Here is a 17,359-nt window from a genome sequence, read left to right on the forward strand (position 1 = left end):
GGGAAGTCCAACATCAAGGTTCTGGCAGATTTGGTGTCTGGTGAGGACTTGCTTTCATTTTCACAGATGGCAACTTCTAGCTGAGTCCTCACATGGTGGCCGGGTTGAACAAGGTCCCGGGCCTCTTTTATAAGGGCACTGATCCCATTCATGAGGACTCTGCCTTCATAACCTAATTATCTCCCAAAAGGCCCCATCTCCTAATAGCATCACCTAGGGGTTAGCATTTCAACACAGACATTCAGACCACAGCAAGGTGTAATAAAACACCGGAAGGATAGGCTCTTTTGATGCACACCCTGTGTGGAAGCAGGGCCTCAAACCAGCATATATTCCTGGTACACCACATGTGGCCAGGAAGCTAAGAGCTGAGGGACTGTAAGGAACCTCTGCTGGAACCACACAGAGGTCTGATACTCAGATTATGTTGGAAATAAGACAACTTTTATGTTGGGAGAGAGAGGAGCTGTGCCACTAATGACAGATGGAAATTCCCAATAGTGTGTGACTGGCTGGAGCCCTGAGTCCAGATTGTTTTAAAGGAAATAAAGAAAGTAGTATTTCCTGGGTGCACAAATTCAATATTTATACCCATCGCACTGAGTTTGATCTTGAGTATTTGGAGCTGTCGGAGTAGCTGAGTGGGATGCAGTACCCAAATCAGAAGGATGAGAAAACCTAGGTATGATTCCACTGACACAAGGTTGTCCTCGCCTTGGAGGGTTGGTGGTACTCTCTAGCAACAGGGAATGTTTTTGGTTTTGGTTTGTTTTTTGGTGGAATGTTGCTGTTGTGGGTCCAAAGCCGTGTCCTGAGGAAAGGTTTCCAGGTCAGTGATTTTAATGTGAGTTCAGGCCCAACACTACCCAAATTAGCCTAGATCAGCAAGTATGGCAAGTCGGGAAACGAAGGGAGTTGCTTCCTTAGTTCCATAGTCTCACTTTGGGGTCATGGCTTTGGGGAAGGGAGCTTGATTTTAAAACAGGTATTCCCAGGAAGGCACAAATTTGGCAGCTTTGGGCTATCAGGACTGTTGTGGCAGGAGAAATGGTGGAGAGGCTAAGCATAGATACTCTGTTTTATTACCCTTATTCTGCTGGCATGGTTTGGAGATTATCAGGGGATTAAATTTGTGCTGATTTCTTCGCTCTCATTATCATGACAAATGGATTGTTTTGTCATTTAGAAAAAAGTAGAATTTGTGAGGAATAAGCAAACAGAGTTTTTAGTTAGCAAAGAGATAGGAAACTCTAAACTCTTTATCCAGGATCTTAGTAAGCTCAAAAACAAAAAACAAACAAAGTTCTTATGGTATCAAGTTAAAAACTCTTTAATATCTCAAAATATCTTATCAGATTGAATTATATCCAGTATCAATTTGGTGGCTATATTCAACACATATTAAGAACCTACTGTGAACCAGGCATAGTTTTAAGTGCTAGTGATACATTGGTAAGCAAAGAGCTTGCTCTCACGGAGCTGTGGTCTGGTGGGAAAGACAGACAACAAAAACAGCTGCATATATAAATCTGTGAGAAATGTTATAAAGAAAATGGAGCAGGGTTATGAGAATAAAGCTACAGAATGGGGGAGCTCTCACACAGGATGGTTAGCAATGGCTCTGCAGCTCCAGGCCCTACCTACTCTCTCACTTTTCCTGTTTCTCCAGATGTCTCAAGCTCATTTATGCCTCAAGATCTTTGCAAATGTTTCCTGTCTGGATCCCCTTCCTCTTTCTATCAACTATTCCCCTAGTTACCTCTTAAAATCCTTCAGAACTCAGATGCAAATCACTTTCTCAAGGCCTCAAGGAAGCCTTCCCTGGCCCTCCGGAATAGATCAAGTTCAGGTTTCTGCTTATTCACCCCACTGAGCTCCTTCATTGTACTGATCATGTATATAATTATATGAGTATTGAATTGTTTAATGCCTTTGTCCCCTCCAGACTGTAAGCTCCATGAAAGCAAATACGGTGTCTCATTAACTTATTGTTGAATCCTTAAAACTTTGTAGTTTGCAGAGTAGGTAACCGACAAATAATTGTCAAGTGTCTGAATAATTTTCAGTATCCCAGAAAATTCAATTAAGTATGGAAGGCCCCTTCCAAAGCTTGCTTAGAAAATACCGTGCTTAATTTTATAGGCCATCTAAGTAATTTTGGTAATTTTAATGTAGCAAAATAACGCGTTTTGGCTTCATTTGGTTATGAATATCAGTACTAACTTACGATGTCACTATTCTCCTTTCAACCACGTTCAGTATCCTAAGAAACGTGCTGATTGAACTATAAAATGAATAATCTTTTATTTGTAAAATATTGAGTCATAAATAGGCAGAATCAACCCATGCTTTTATTTTCATTGCATATAAAAATTTCATATGAAGGTATTGATGTACAGTACTATCCCCGTGGGCTGTAAGAGAGGCTAAGAAACCACTAAAAGAATCATTTGTAATTCTCCCACACAATTTACCACTCTGAAAACATATCCAAAGAAATAAAAACAACTCAAATCAGTTAAGGATGTTTTTGTAATTATAGTGTCCCCTTTGTACTGTTTAAAACAAAAGTAATCAAATTTCTTTGGGCCAGGGCTGCTAAAATCTACAGTTTGTGTCAAAAAATAAAATAAAATAAAATAGGAGGCTCATTTTTCCCAGAAAAAGAATCTTTCCTTTCACTGAAAAGCCACGTGATTCAAGGGCTGGGCAAGTAGTGGGAGGACATTTCCATATTATCCATTATAAATGTTTCCTGCTTTAGGGGCTGGCCATTGTACAAGGTTAAATTTTAAAATTCTAAAGCAATGAAAGTTTTGCAGACACAAATCTTAGAGGATGGTGAATGCTTTCTGCTATGTAAACTGACATCAGACACAACTTTGTGTTTAAATAGATGGGTTTACATGTATGTAAGGACATTTGGTTTATCTTAGTGGAAGAAAAATTTTAGGATTAAAAAATGATATTTTCTCTTTAATATATTCTCTTAACATGACAGGAAGCTGATGAATAGACAACCAACACGAGTAAACTCTGGCTCCAATTTCAAATCAAGTTCATTTTCCTATGAGCTCTAGAAGCTAAAAAGACTTTTTAAAAAAAGATTGTTTATAATCAATCACTGGGAAAGAATGTATTTCCCGAGTTGTGTTTCCGAGTTTAAAAAAAAAGGAAATAATCAAATGCAAGTAGCTGAAGTAGCTCCTGATCAACAGATGGCAAACAATCATCACACATGCAGTGCTACTCCCTGGCAAGAAGTACTTAAGAGCTTATGTCTCAAAAGGGTCTCAGAATCTTTCAGAGGTTGTCTGTGGTTTTGTAAAATCTACCTATTGGCAGAATTCTAATTAATTAAAAGCCTGGATGTAAAATGCCCAGCCCTAGCTCCACTGTTACCTTTCAAATGCAGCAAAACAGAAGAAAATATTGATTAAAGTTAAGGCACAGCCCTGGGACCAAAGACCTGCAGCTATGGTTTTTAAAATTTATATATCTTTAAGTATTTTATAGTTTTCTTGAATCTTCCATAAACAAGCTCTAAGGTGACAAGACTATATTACAGGAGAAAAGAAAAATGTACAGAGTATGTATACACACCATTCATTCTCTCACCAAGAGTTTCCAAATATATCAACACCATCCCATCATGGGATGATGTTTTAATAAGAACTGATAATTTACAATTAACATTACAGTATGTACATTGCAATAAATACATGGTTGTAAACAGACAAACAAGACTGTATTACAGGTAAGGTCATTTGGTGAGGAAAAAATGCATGGCACAAAAAATAAATAATGCATTCAAAAATTATCATAAAGCTTTCTGTAAAATCCATTTCATTCAAGTTTTTTCTTTCCTTGTCTATAATTTGTTCTATCTACATTATTGTGAATTTTAACTGATATAAAAGAAGACAAAATTAAAACAGCATTATTGTGTTCAGTAACTTGCAAGCTGAAATGCACTGGTTTTACACAAACTTGGACATATTTTTCCCCATACAGTACCCAGATATTGCATTTTCTTATGGCATTTTAGGAAATGTAAAGCCACTTGTAAAAGGATATTCTTTTTTAAAGCAGTGTGTATTTCTGAAGCACACTTTGGCAAGAGAGAAGGGCAAGGGTAAGCAGATTGTACAGTGCATTAGTCCCTGTCTCTTGGATATTGAGCCTTTTCTGCAATTTGATTGTCTGTTAGTGGGTATCTTTACAACGTGGTACCATTAAAAACCAACAAACTGAAAAAAAAAAAAAAGCCTCTCTTTATTAGTGCAGTTATAAACCCTTTACCCTTTCAGGTCTGGATTTGTTAAGTGACATATTGCTGCTTTTTATGTTATTCATTATTAAAATTCTAGGCACTCTGTGGGGGAAATACTAAGTGTAGGGAGGACAGGAATGAGAATGTTTTGGAAAGAAGAATAAATTCTAGACTCTTTGCCTTTCTTTCTAGACCTCACTCAGGGACAAATAAAATTAAAAGGAAACAAGTTCCCAAATGTTCTTGTGAAACTACTTGGTCAAATATATGTCTTTATTTGAAAGATCACCATCTGATCTTTACAGAGGAAAGAGAGTAGAAACCTTGCAATTAACTAGTTGATTCCTATTCTGCCTTATGTAAAAGATCAGAGTTATAAAGACATAATTTTTGTTTCAAAGGATCTAAGCATCAGCCAGATCTCAGGGGACTGTCTTCAGCTTGAGTCATTTCCCTGGCTGATGACTTAGTTTCCAGTCCCTGGAAGGCTCCTTGAGAAGTTCCAAATAGAAATGCTTTTCAGGGTTGTAATTCTTCTTAAATGTTTGATTTTCCACTTGTCAGATACCCACTTTGGCCTCTATCTCAATTCTTGAATATCAATGTGAAAAATGATTATTTGGGCTTTAAAGTCTTCATAGAGAAGATAAAGACTTTATTACAAAGACTGACATAGGAATAAAGTCAGAATTAAATGCCCCATGATGCCAACTGCTATAATCAGGTAAACACTGGGAATTAATCTCTAAAACTGTAATACAGTTCCTGGTGCTGAAATCAGCCAAGAGTGATCGCTAATTTTTTATTTAAGCAGAATTTTTACCAATCTAATATTTTAGGATGCATCACAGTACTAACCCTCTGATGCCAGTGGCATCATCTTCTTTCCCTCCATGTGTTTCAAGAAGTAGTTCCCCTCTGCAAGATATGCTTATAGATCGAGGATAAGTGATAAAGCAATTCCTGCATGTTATGTGGCTGTCCATTAAGGAAGAGTAGTTGCTTTACTTAAAACCATTTCTCAGGTATGTTCCTGATATAGTTCTTAATCCCATAGTGAAATCATCAAAACCAAAGAGGATTAGTTATTGTACTGGTGTTTGTTAATATGTTGTTAATATTCTTAAAAACTGCCTAGTTAGCTGTTTAACTTTTCTCTGTAAACCAAGAGTAAAATCTAGTCATGATATACAACCTCATGGTTGAAATGAATGTTAACCCTAACTTGACTACCTGTTTCTTTTCACTGGTGACAATGGTAGTGATATATTTGACAAGACCTCATCTAGCAAACATGGACAGAGGTTCAAACACACACTAAATTATAAAGCAGCACGAGGGGAAAAACCTTTTTCTTCCTATAACTGGCTGTAAAAACAATAAAAATGAGCATGAAATGTGCAGATTATTAGAAAGATATGCACTTGTGAAATGCATGTCTATTGACACAGCAAAACGTTATTAGGAGATACTAAGTAGGAAAACATCTCAAAAACACTGACCAGTTTAGCTACTGGGTATTTATATATCTCCCACTTGCTTCAGACAACACCAGCTGATGACTGAATTCGCATGAAGCTTAAGACATATTTGATATAACACACATTAAAGTATTATAGAACAATTAGTCACTTCGCACACTGAAGAAAAACACTGGTGAAGAGCTCTTATCTGGAAAGAGTGAAACCAAATGCAAAGTAAATAATAAAGACTTACTTACAAAAAGGGTTTCCTGCAACATAAAGTTGTTTTTCTGCTGTTTTAAAATATGGAAGTCATTGGTATATAAAACAATGAATCACTACAAATCAGTTAATTGCTATGAACTATAAGGTGCAAGTAAAATTTGTAAATTAGATTTTTATCCAGTGTAGCACAGATTTGTACTGAAAACTTGCAAGTTACTCTTTAGAAAAAAATAACCAGTGGCAGATGAAGTTCTGAACATAGTTTTTTAAATATAATACCTCAATACATTTAATAATAAAAGTAAGCTCTACAAAAAATCTGTTTTACATATCATACAAAATGTAGAGGTCAGTGCAGCTCACTGAACCACACTATTCAGTCATGTATCAGGAAGACTTGAAATTAGAAAATTATGCAATTTCTGTGGCTCATCCTCCTCCTACTGGTAACAGATGCGTGCTATGTCCTGTTCTTGACATATTTGTTGCTTCGTCCATTAAGTTCACTCTGTGCAATGCCTTTCTTCTGAAAATATTGGAAACAAATAAAAAGAATAGAAACCCCAAGTCCAATCAACTTTTGGGCTGCCTGATGAGCCGCACTCTCTTGAAAACAATTTGGAGTAGATTTTATCTGCCTTGTCAGCTCTACCAAGCTGAAATCTTGTTAAAAACGCTGTTCATGAAGATGTCCACCTTGCTCTGATGACATGGAGGTGAAAAAACTGGTTACGATATTCCTGAGCGCCGGACTGAGTAGTCAAGGTCAGTTTTGTTCAATAAACGTCCTGGCAGATGACAGTGAGGTGTGACCGTGGTTGTGGCATGTGACATGCACTTTGGAAACAATTTTTCTGCTAAAAAAAAAAAAAGGCATGAAAGTTTTTGCACTGTTACGTGTCAGGGGAACGATCATCTATGACACAGGCTTCAGGCTGGCTTTCCTCTTCTTCCCCTACTGCCTCCTCTTCAACCTGTTCATCGAGGGGAATTTCAGTAGACTCCGAGTCTTGAGTACAAAGAGTCTTGGAGTCACTGCAACTAGTGTCTTCCTCCACTTGACTGCCACTGTCCTTTTCTGTGTCTGACTCACCATCTTCCTCTAAAGTTAGTTCAAACTGGAATTTCTCAGTTTGGCCCTGCCGGCCCTCTTCTGGGTCATCAGGTGCAGGAGAGGGGCTCTGAGGGATTGTGCTCTGGTACCATTCACGATTGTCCTCCAAAGTGTCCAAAATGTCCTGGGCGTCAGGGTGGACAAGGTCTGCCCATGTCTCCCAGAGGGGATGAACAATATAGTCTATGAAGCCCACCTAGTTAAGAAAAAAATCCAGTATGAGTAAAGGACTTGGGACTAAGAAACAGTGGAAAAGCTTAACTAGATCATGGCCCGCAAATAAAATACTGAACAGAAGACTACCAAATTTAGTTTGGTAAAATTGTCACTATTTTCGACAACAGACCATACAAAGTATTGTTACTAGCTGGTCAAAATTAGCTTCTAGAACCCTTGGTTAAAGAGCATGTTCACAGCATAAAAAATTTTCCAGTTGTTGACATGGTAGGGCTTATTTTAGAATCACCAATTTGTAGGTGAATCCAGATAACTGTAATAATGCCATATGCTCTATGTATATGAATATATTAAATGAATATAGTCATAATAAACGAATATCTTCTTAGAATATCTATATGACTATATGAATGTAAGTCATAAGAATGAAAGTGTTTTGGATCATAAATACTAAGGTGAAATTGAGCTTGTCAAAAACAAAGTAATTTTAAAAATCCAGTAAAATACTATCATATGTAATACAAAGTAACCAAATGCTAAAGCGGTAGCTCTGTTATCCCTGAAAACTGTACACTTCATGCATTACCTGTGATTTTTCCACGGAAGCATTGTGCTTGTCACACATGGGGCTTATCTCCATGCCACGTTCCCTCTCTCGGTCTCCTTGGCGGAAGAACTCCTCCATTATCCGGTCCGTCCACTGGCGGTACAGTTGGAGAGGCTTTGTTGGGTTGCTCAGATCTGCACAATGCACCATATTCTGAAGAACCTAAAATAGATGGATGCATTCTCTATTCACTCCTGTTCCTTTTCAAAAAAAAAAAAAAATCTAGATATTCACATTGGATGACTGCGACACTTAAAAATACACATGGTGTAAGATTTATTCCAAACAGCTCAACCATGATGTGTCTATGTATGGTTCACACTTGTATTAATAGTTCCAAATTATGCCACTTCTACTGCATCTAAATAGCATAAGAGAAACTGTTTATGTGCATGGTTGACTAGATTCAGAGCTGCTTAATTGGCTGGTTCTATGGAGTGTTAGTTTTTTAAATTAATGTAGATGCAAATGAAAAGGCCAGTAGAATTTTGCCTGGTTAATTCTCAGGAATAAAAATTTGGATAAAAATCCTGCCTATAATTGCTGAAAGTATAAGGTGGGAGAAAGAAGAAATACATCTTATCAAAGCTGAACACACAGTCATGTGCATATGTGCGTGCGCGCGCACACACACACACACACACAGAGCAAACTCTATTAAGGCTTTACCTGAATCCTATCGGAATAATTATCAAGAAGAAGAACTCCAGAGCTTGTCACTTTCTTAGTTTCAACCATAGTCTTCAAATCAGCTAGTAGATTCATGTGTTTTGACATATCTGTTGCAAGTACCTTAAAATACAAAGGGTATATTATTGAGTACAGTTCAGAGAAAACAATTTACACATGAAAATATTATGCAGAATATGAGAATGAAAAAGGAACAAAACAACACTATGCCTTTTAATGACAGTAGAAATTCCTTACTCCTTCTTGGGGGCAGAGTCCTTTCCCCTTTGCTATCAAGTTTTCCTAAAGCCCAGATAAATGTGTGTAATATACAGAAATGCTAGGTACTGACAACCACTTTCATGGTCAAAAATGGGATGACATCTCCATGGATAAGACATCATCACACGTTTTCAAGTTTTTTCCATTCCTTGGACCAGAAAGTAGTTGCTAGACTATGATGAACTGATTCAAGGTTGCTTAAAGACTGCTTCAGAAACAAAATATTCTGGTTAATTTTCTTTTAAAAGACAGATCATTCTTGCCTTTGCATGTACAAAATTTAACAGAGTAGGTTTTTGAAAGCTAGAGATTTTCCTGTGTCTCATAATCACTGAATAAGATGCATAGAAAAAAGAGTAAGTCATGGATGTTCTAAATGGCACTGTCTACTGATGAGAAAAGGTGGAAAAAAAATCCATTTGAGCTGTGGCCCACACAATCTGCTTTTGTTAGTCATCTTTCTCTGCCTGCCACCGGACTGGAGGGGCCCAGAAAATAAATGATGAGGGTGAGCTGACATTATTCTCAAGTCCAAACTGCTAGAAGTGAAAAACCTATTACAGAACATCACAGCCAGCATCATGGGCAGCTTCTATAATATAAAGGGCCATAATATGTTTTGAAATGCAGTTCCTTTTACCTAATACTCATCTTGTTCTTACGTCTAAATTATAAACAACTTGCATCACAATTCTCTCTCTCTCTTTTTTTTTTTTTTTTTTTTTTTTGTTTTTATCAGCTACTTACAATGTCAATGACCATTTTCCTTAAAGATTGTCTTTGTTTTTTGGTCAAATTCTGGAAAATGTCACAGTTTTCTTCCTGAAGCAATTTAAAGCCCACAGCCAAATGATGGTTCTCTAAGACCGAGGAATCGTTGTACATCAAGGCAAGTTCAGAATCTGAAAAACAGACAAAAGGCCAACTATCAGCAAAGCTGTTTGTGAGAAGTTTATCTGATTCTTTGAATTCTGGGTTTAGGATGTAATTTCCCCTAAACTTCTCTGCTGTCCTTATCATGTAATTTCCCCTGAACTTCTCTGCTGCCCTTAGCATTACATGACAATATCCAGGAGAGAATAAATCAGATAACATAAGAGCAGGAACAACACTGGAATGAATCTTGGGGAGTGAATTCTAATGCTACTAACATGTGGCAGGCCATTTCACTCTGTAGGGCTCAGTTTCCTCTAATGCGAAAGAATTGGATCTTTAACTTCTCCTCTAGAGTTACCATGAGGTCAGTAGAATATGACATTCTTCTTAGTATCTATAACATATCCAAAGAATAAGGTTTCGTATTCCTGATAACTGTGAATTATCTATGCTGCAATATATAAAGTGAGGATCACGTGATACAGGATTGTTTGTACTCAAAGAGGGTACAAGAACAATCATATGAGCAAGTTTAGATTTGCTCATTTGCTCATGTATAGCTCTGAAAGTCTAAGCTTTATTCATCATTTTCCATTTTCTTTTCCAAGTATCGTGGCAGTCATTGTATACTGTACAGGGATATTGCTCTTCCTGCGTGCTTGCTCATTGTGTCACACAGAGATGTTGTGTTTGGCTGTCTGTATACCCTCTGGTGAAGATTCTGCCACTCTCTCCCTACTACCCTGGACCTGTGAATTTTAGGCAGGGAGAGATTCTGCCTCTCTCCGACTTCTTGTAAATAGCAGACCCAGATCTACAAGATAATCATTAAAAAACTTTTGATGCTTTATTCTCTTTCTATTCACTGCAAAGACTAAAAGCAAATCCGAGGCAGGAGGATTGCTTAAGCCCAGGAGTTCAAGACCAGCCTGGTCAACATAGGGTAGACCTCACCTCAACAAATAATAAAACATTATCTGCGGATGGTGGTGTGTGCTGGTAGTCCCAGCTACTTGGCATGCTGAGGTAGAAGGATTGCTTGAGCCCAGGAGTTCAAGGCTGCAGTGAGCCATTATATTGTGCCACTGCACTCCAACCTAGGCGACAGAGCAAGACTCTGTTTCAAAAGAAAAGAAAAGAAAAAGCCTAAAAGCACATGTATTTGATCTTTTTTCTGACGAATGCATAGAAAATATATTTAGAAATATATATCCTTTTCTAAGAAATACCCAATACTATTCAATGGCTCTTTTAATGGAGCTAGGAAGGAGAGGAGAGGCTTAAGACATTTTCAACTGGGAAATTCTATTATTTTATTGGAACTATAGAAATACAAATTTGCACACTTAAATTTCTGCTCCCAAACTACAGGAACAGAGCTGTTTAGTAGGGAGTAGGTTTGTACATTTTTTTTTTTGTTATTTTTTTGTTTTCTTTAGATAAAACAATAGTGTTTATTTTTTAAAAGGCAGTTTCTGGTTAACTTTTACAGTGTCTATAAATGCCTTTATGAACCTTTATCTACAGACAGGTAAGCATATAGAAAAGAAAATTTTAAAACTCTATAGGATCTTAGCACATATTATTGTATTTCTGCAGTAGAATCAAACATATATTGAAAGGAAGTCATAATTATTAGATACTGAATAATTATTAGAGTTCGTTTAAGGGAGGAAATATGCATGTAGACAAGGGGTGTTAACAGAATTGACTTACCCTTACAAAAACCCTAACTGGCTTATATGAAGCTGAAGGTGAAGGAAATTAAGACTATTGACCCTGCAGAAGAATATGATGATGAGCTGTTCCTTCAAGGAAAAGGGTGATCTGTTGTATGGAAGTGGCAACAAAGAGTCTGAGTTCCACTGGATATAAGTAGGGCCTAACACTTAAGAGTTCAGATTGGCCAGAAAAGCCAGGAAAGGATGCCTTAGTGGACTGGCAGGCCTCCACAGCCTCTTCCATCTCAGATGCTGTTAGAGGAAAGTGGTGGTGACTGTTGATAAAAATGTTAGCATTTAAGAAACTGAATCTCAAGGAAGTTATTTAACTTTCTACTCTTCTTTAGGACTGAAGGCATATGGTCACATTTAAATTGGGAGGTAGGATTCTGCAGCTCCTCAGCAGATTTTCACCAAAGACACTAATCCATTACTTGTAAGTGGAGTCCTTGAAGATTCAGGAATGATCAGAAAGTTGCTGTCATCTTTTGGTACAATGCACACAGCACAGAGGGGCAAAGAGGTTAGCTTATATAACATTTTTGTTGAAACCCTTTCATCTTCAAGCCCAATATAAGTCACCTCTCCCATCAAGTCTTTTTTAATTACCAGACAAAACTGCCCACTTTCTCCTGTAAACTCCTATACTACTTTGTACCACCCATTTAGCATGTATCACATTCTACCTTTTTTGTCTTTATCTCTACAAATCTTTTAATTGTTTCCTCCCCAAACCCTCCCGGCCTGCTTAGAGACTTAAGCCCCTATAAAATATTAAAGGTTATTAATTTAATATGTTTGGTTATCTGGCTTCCCCTAGGCACTTCAATTATTTCAAACTTACAAAGTACAAACAGGAATACAGTAAGGCACAACATTTAGAGGATTTAGGTGTCATTGTGTTAAATGGTTTATCTGAATTCTCTCATTTAATCCTCATAACTCTTTTAGGAAGATACTATTTTTGTGACATTTTATGGCTATGTTCCATTCATGGATCGCATGGAGCCATATAGGTGGGAATCAAGTCTTTGTGTCCTTGGGATAGGCTGGGGGATAGAAAATGTCCCTTGGGGACATCTTTTATATACATAAATATTTACATAGACATACTCATATAATCCTGTACAAATGAAGAAAATGAACCTCAGAAAAGGTAAGTAACTTTGCCAACATCACCTAGCCAGTAAGTGCTGGGGCCAGCACTACCTTATACTGACTATGATTACAAGTAGTACCTTATAAATAGAGGTGAAAACTTGAGCAGTGAACATTAAACATGAACTAGGAAATCAATACAATCCACTCAGTGCCTGGCACACACTTATAAAGACAACTTTATAAGCATTTGTTATTTTTTATTGAGAGGCCACGCATACCTTTACAAACTCAAAGTCATCATTTTATTATATATAGAGCAATTGTGTTCATTTGTTACAACTACCCTGGATCATCAAGAATAAATTAAATTATGCTCAACGTATGCTACTACTGAAGGCAGGAAGACCACTTTTATTTTGTGTCCCTCTCTTCTGAGTTCTAATGAAATGGGGGGAAGGGTGGGCAGGTACTACCACACAACTGAAAACATGTACTTCATCTGTCCTAGTCTTTTCTCCTTCTGTGTTAATCATGGTTCTCCAGAGAAACAGAACTAACAGACATATGTATGAGTGTGTGTGTGTGAGAGACATATTTATTTATTATAGGAATTGGCTCAGGCAATTATGGAGTCCAAGAAGTCCCACATCTGCAAAGGTGAACCAGGAGAACCAGGAAAGCAAGTCCAAAGGCCAGAGAATCAACCAGGAACCCTGATGTTAGAAGCAGGAGAATATGTATGTCCCAGGTCAGAGAAAGCAAATTGCCCTTCCCCTCAAGTTTTGTTTTGTTCTTCTCTTTGAGGTCCTCAATGGATTGACTGATCCCTGCCAACAATGGTAAGGGCAATCTTCTTTAATCAGTCTACCAATTGAAATGCTAATCTCTTCCAGGAACACTCTCACAGACGTACCCCAAAATAGTGTTTTACCAGATATCTGGGCATCCCTTAGCCCAGTCAAGCTGACGCAGAAAATTAACCATTACAAATTCCGCCCCTTGTCACCCTGGTACCCATAAGCATCTCCTTTAACCATATTTAATCTCCATAAGGTCATAATTCTACCAAAATGCTATAACTATCCTGCATACAACCAAAAACACACTAACACATTCCCCAGAAGTGAAAGTAAAGTTTGAATAAAGTTTACTCTTATCCTGACATCCTATAACTTAAATACTATGATATAAAATAAATACTTAAATACTAATATAAAGTTAATACCTCTTATGTTATATAAATGAAGATATATGCTTAATATATGTATATATACATATAAATGCATTCATAAGAAAATACTCATGGCAATTATAGTCCTTATTGCTATAACTGGTCACATGGTCATAGCTGGTATTTGTAATTACCTTCTTTTACTACTCATTCTGTATTCCCTTTGCCTTCAGCCAGCACCTCAGCTGGTCATGATTCTTTACCTGGTGGGGTGACCCAAACCTTCATTCCTGAAGGGTCTGGGCTATTAGTAGTCCTGTCTGGATTGGGTTATTTTGTGCTGACCTTAATTACAGGGCATGGTAATATTAAGGGATGCCCTCAGGGATCTCCTTATTCCACACATACTCTTCCTTACCTTCGTTGTGGAGTAGTAATCCAAATACCCCTTGGTAGTTAGGATCAGTCACCCCAGTCAACACCGTAACTAACTCCCTTATTGGATGATTGAATCAGATGTATAAGGAGCTCAAAGTGGCTAGGTCTTAACTTCCAATTCAATGGAATCACTGTTGTGTGTGCTGGTAGAAGCATTCCTCCTTCTGAAACTAAGACCTCTAGGCTAGCAGCACATAAATTGGCAGGAACAGGAAGCAAACTTTGCTAGTGGGTCACTGGGGGTAATAATGAGTGGTAACACTCCGATTTCCAGCCACTGATTCCTGGACCCATGAATTCTGGTTATGGGAGAAATAGCACCACATATTGGATGCTGATTCAGAGCATATATGGCCTTTCTGGCCTTCTGGAGAACCTTGCCCCAACCCTGCAAGGTATTGCCTCCTAGCTGAGTAACTGAGTCTTCAAAAGGCCACTCTACCAATTTATTAAACCAGCTGATTGAGGATGTTAGGGAATAGGGTAAGACTAGGGATTTCCATGGGCATGAGCCCAATGCAGCTCTTCTTTGCCAGTAAGGTGAGTTCCTGGTTAGAGGCAATGCTGTTCTGTTTCCAGAGAAAGTGCCTTTTCCACTAAGGACAAAATGCTACCCCTTCCACCATGGAAGTGGTCCAATGTAATCAACTTGCCATCAGGTAGCTGGCTGATCCCCCCAAAATGCTGTTATATGGGGGTTTAGTGTTGGTTTATGCTGCTGGTGGATTGGGCACTTAGCAATAGTCACAGCCAGGTCAGCCTTGGTGAGTGGAAGTCCATGCTTCTAAGCCCATATATAACCTCCATGCCTGCCACCATGGCCACTTTGTTCTTAGCACATTGAGTGATGACAGGGGTGGTTAGGGAAAGAAGCTGACTAGTATCTACAGAATGGGTCATCCTATTCACTTGGTTATTAAAATCCTCCTCTGCCAAGGTCACACTTTGGTGAGCATTCACATGAGACAAAAATAGCTTTACTTTTTGGTCCATTCAGAGAGATCATTCACGTATCTCTTCCCCAAATTTCTTTTTCACCAGTTTTCCAATCATGTTCCTTCTAAGTCTCTGACTATCCAAACAAATCATTGGCTATGGCCCATGAACTGGTATATAATTGCACATATGGCCATTCCTTCTTCCAAGCAAAGTGAGCAACCAATCACCCTGCCTAAAGTTCTTCCCACTGGAAAGACTCCCCTTCACCACTGTCCTTCAGGGATGTCCCAGAGAGGGGCAGTAGTGCTGCTGTAGCTGTATACTTCCAGTGGTACCTGCATATCACACACAACCATCTGTAAACGAGGCCCTCTGTCAACTACTTGCAGGGAACTTTCCATGTGACCACATGTGTAGGCTGGAAGAAAGACAGCAGTGTAGTTAACAGGAGTGGTATTAGGGCCACTTCTTTATGTAACTTGTGCCTTCAGTGTCTGCTCGGACCTGATAGATCGTGTATTACACCACTTTTATTTGATGATGAAATGTCGTACACGCCCAACGTATGGCCTGGCACGTTAGATAACTCCCTATTATGATGGGCAGACAGCTCAAACCACATGGAAACTTGGTGGCTCATGGTCAATCAGTATCTCCTAAGGCCCAGCAGCAGGCCTATATCTGTGTCTCAAAAGGAGAGTAGTTATCTTTCTCTGGATGATGGCAGGGTCTTGCTCCAGAGTCTGTGCTGTGATTCACACAGAGGGCTCTATCAAAGGCTCCAAACAACATTCCTATCTGCCACCGACATTCCAAGCACCATTAAATCTGCTGGATCATGTGGCCCATGTGCAAAGCAGCTTGCACAGCAGGCTGGACCTGTTGCAGAGCCCCACTCAAAACTAGGAGTTTTTCTGACACTCTCTTGTTCTGTGCCCCATTTAAACTAGCAGCTTTTCAGCTCACTTAGTAAATGAGCCAGAATAACACACACAAAGGAATACATTGCCTCCAAAATCCAACTAAGCCCACTAGGTTTTGTGCCTTTTTGTGTCTTACGATGGAGTCCATATGGCAGATGACAGCCAACATTAAGACCTGGAGCTGAAACAGTTAAGACTGGGGCAGACACTATAGATATGTATCCTGTAAGTAAGACTTACACTCACTGTTCTTACAGCTTAGCTAGGCTTAGCCTTGAGTTAGAAAATGACAGCATGCTACACTATGTCTCTAAGTTACAAGTGAAATAAACATAAGTCTTCAAAAGGACTTCAGAAACAAACATTTCTCCATGAAATGACAGAGGTAAGTGGTGGTTTTAACTTAATATTTAGTTGCCAAGGAAACCGCCTCATTCATCACTCCACTCATCCACTCTCTCTGCCCTCACCCTGCATTATGTTCCTCCATAGCACTTAGTACTATCACATGCCACAAATTCACTTATCATGCTCTGCCTTTTCTAGCAGAATGCCAGCTCTTAAGAGCCAGGAATTTGTCTTGTCCACTCATGTGTTCTGAGTGCCCGGAACAATATTTATTATAATATTTAGTAGGCTTGCAGTACATTTTTGTTGAATAAAATAATCTCTGTAGCTATATCTATATAATCACATTTGATAAAAATGAGTTTATCTTTATTTTGAAGGTGTGGGTTTATACAGAAAAATAAAATTCTACATATAATCTACTAGTGTAGCTATGAAAATTTTAATTTCAAAATAAGAGTAGAGAAATAAAAAAGTGTATACTGACAGCTAGATCATCTTAACCTTAATATAATGAAATGCCTCTGCTCTTGGAAACCAAAAACCACATGCTTTGAATGTATCACTAATGTGAATAAATCTTTCTGCCCCAAACTTAGGCATCTTTGCTATTAACAAAAATAATTCATTTTCCAAGTAAAATTTAATGCTATATTCTATACTTTTGATACTATTTTTTTCAGAAAATAAAGCTAAGTTAAATATACCCTCTAGCATTTTACATTCAAAATTTCATGATGCTATTTACATTTTATGGATTTGTTTATTTATTTATGTATTTTTTTGAGATGGAGTTTCACTCTTGTTGCCCAGGCTGGAGTGCGATGGTATGATCTCGGCTCACTGCAACTTCCACCTCCCGGGTTCAAGCGATTCTCCTGCCTCAGCCTCCTGAGTAGCTGGGATTACAGGCATGCACCACAATGCCTGGCTAATGTTTTTGTTTTTGTTTTTTTTTAAGTAAAGACAGGGTTTTACCTTGTTGGCCAGGCTGGTCTTGAACTCCTGACATCAGGTGATTCACCTGTCTTG

At 38.2% G+C, this 17,359-nt stretch overlaps 1 protein-coding gene across 13 annotated transcripts in view; it reads right to left on the reverse strand.

Annotated features, from left to right (window-relative positions):
* Positions 1 to 1,306: 1,306 nt before the first annotated feature.
* The window catches only part of PDE4D (phosphodiesterase 4D), a 1,562,006-nt gene continuing 1,545,953 nt past the window's right edge, over positions 1,307 to 17,359 (reverse strand). For 11 of the 13 annotated variants that reach the window (XM_025387155.1, XM_025387164.1, XM_025387158.1 and 8 more), the window contains 4 exons: positions 9,558 to 9,712; positions 8,529 to 8,651; positions 7,839 to 8,021; positions 1,307 to 7,271 (listed from right to left, as the gene is read on the reverse strand). In XM_025387155.1, coding sequence (XP_025242940.1) covers positions 6,855 to 7,271; positions 7,839 to 8,021; positions 8,529 to 8,651; positions 9,558 to 9,712 — 878 coding nt within the window. In that variant the 3' untranslated portion in view covers positions 1,307 to 6,854. The remainder of the gene's footprint in view (positions 7,272 to 7,838; positions 8,022 to 8,528; positions 8,652 to 9,557; positions 9,713 to 17,359) is intronic. The other 2 variants (XM_025387156.1, XM_025387165.1) reach the window with 1 other exon arrangement.

The sequence above is a fragment of the Theropithecus gelada genome, chromosome 6 (genome assembly GCF_003255815.1).
Source record: "Theropithecus gelada isolate Dixy chromosome 6, Tgel_1.0, whole genome shotgun sequence".
NCBI classification, from domain to species: domain Eukaryota; kingdom Metazoa; phylum Chordata; class Mammalia; order Primates; family Cercopithecidae; genus Theropithecus; species Theropithecus gelada.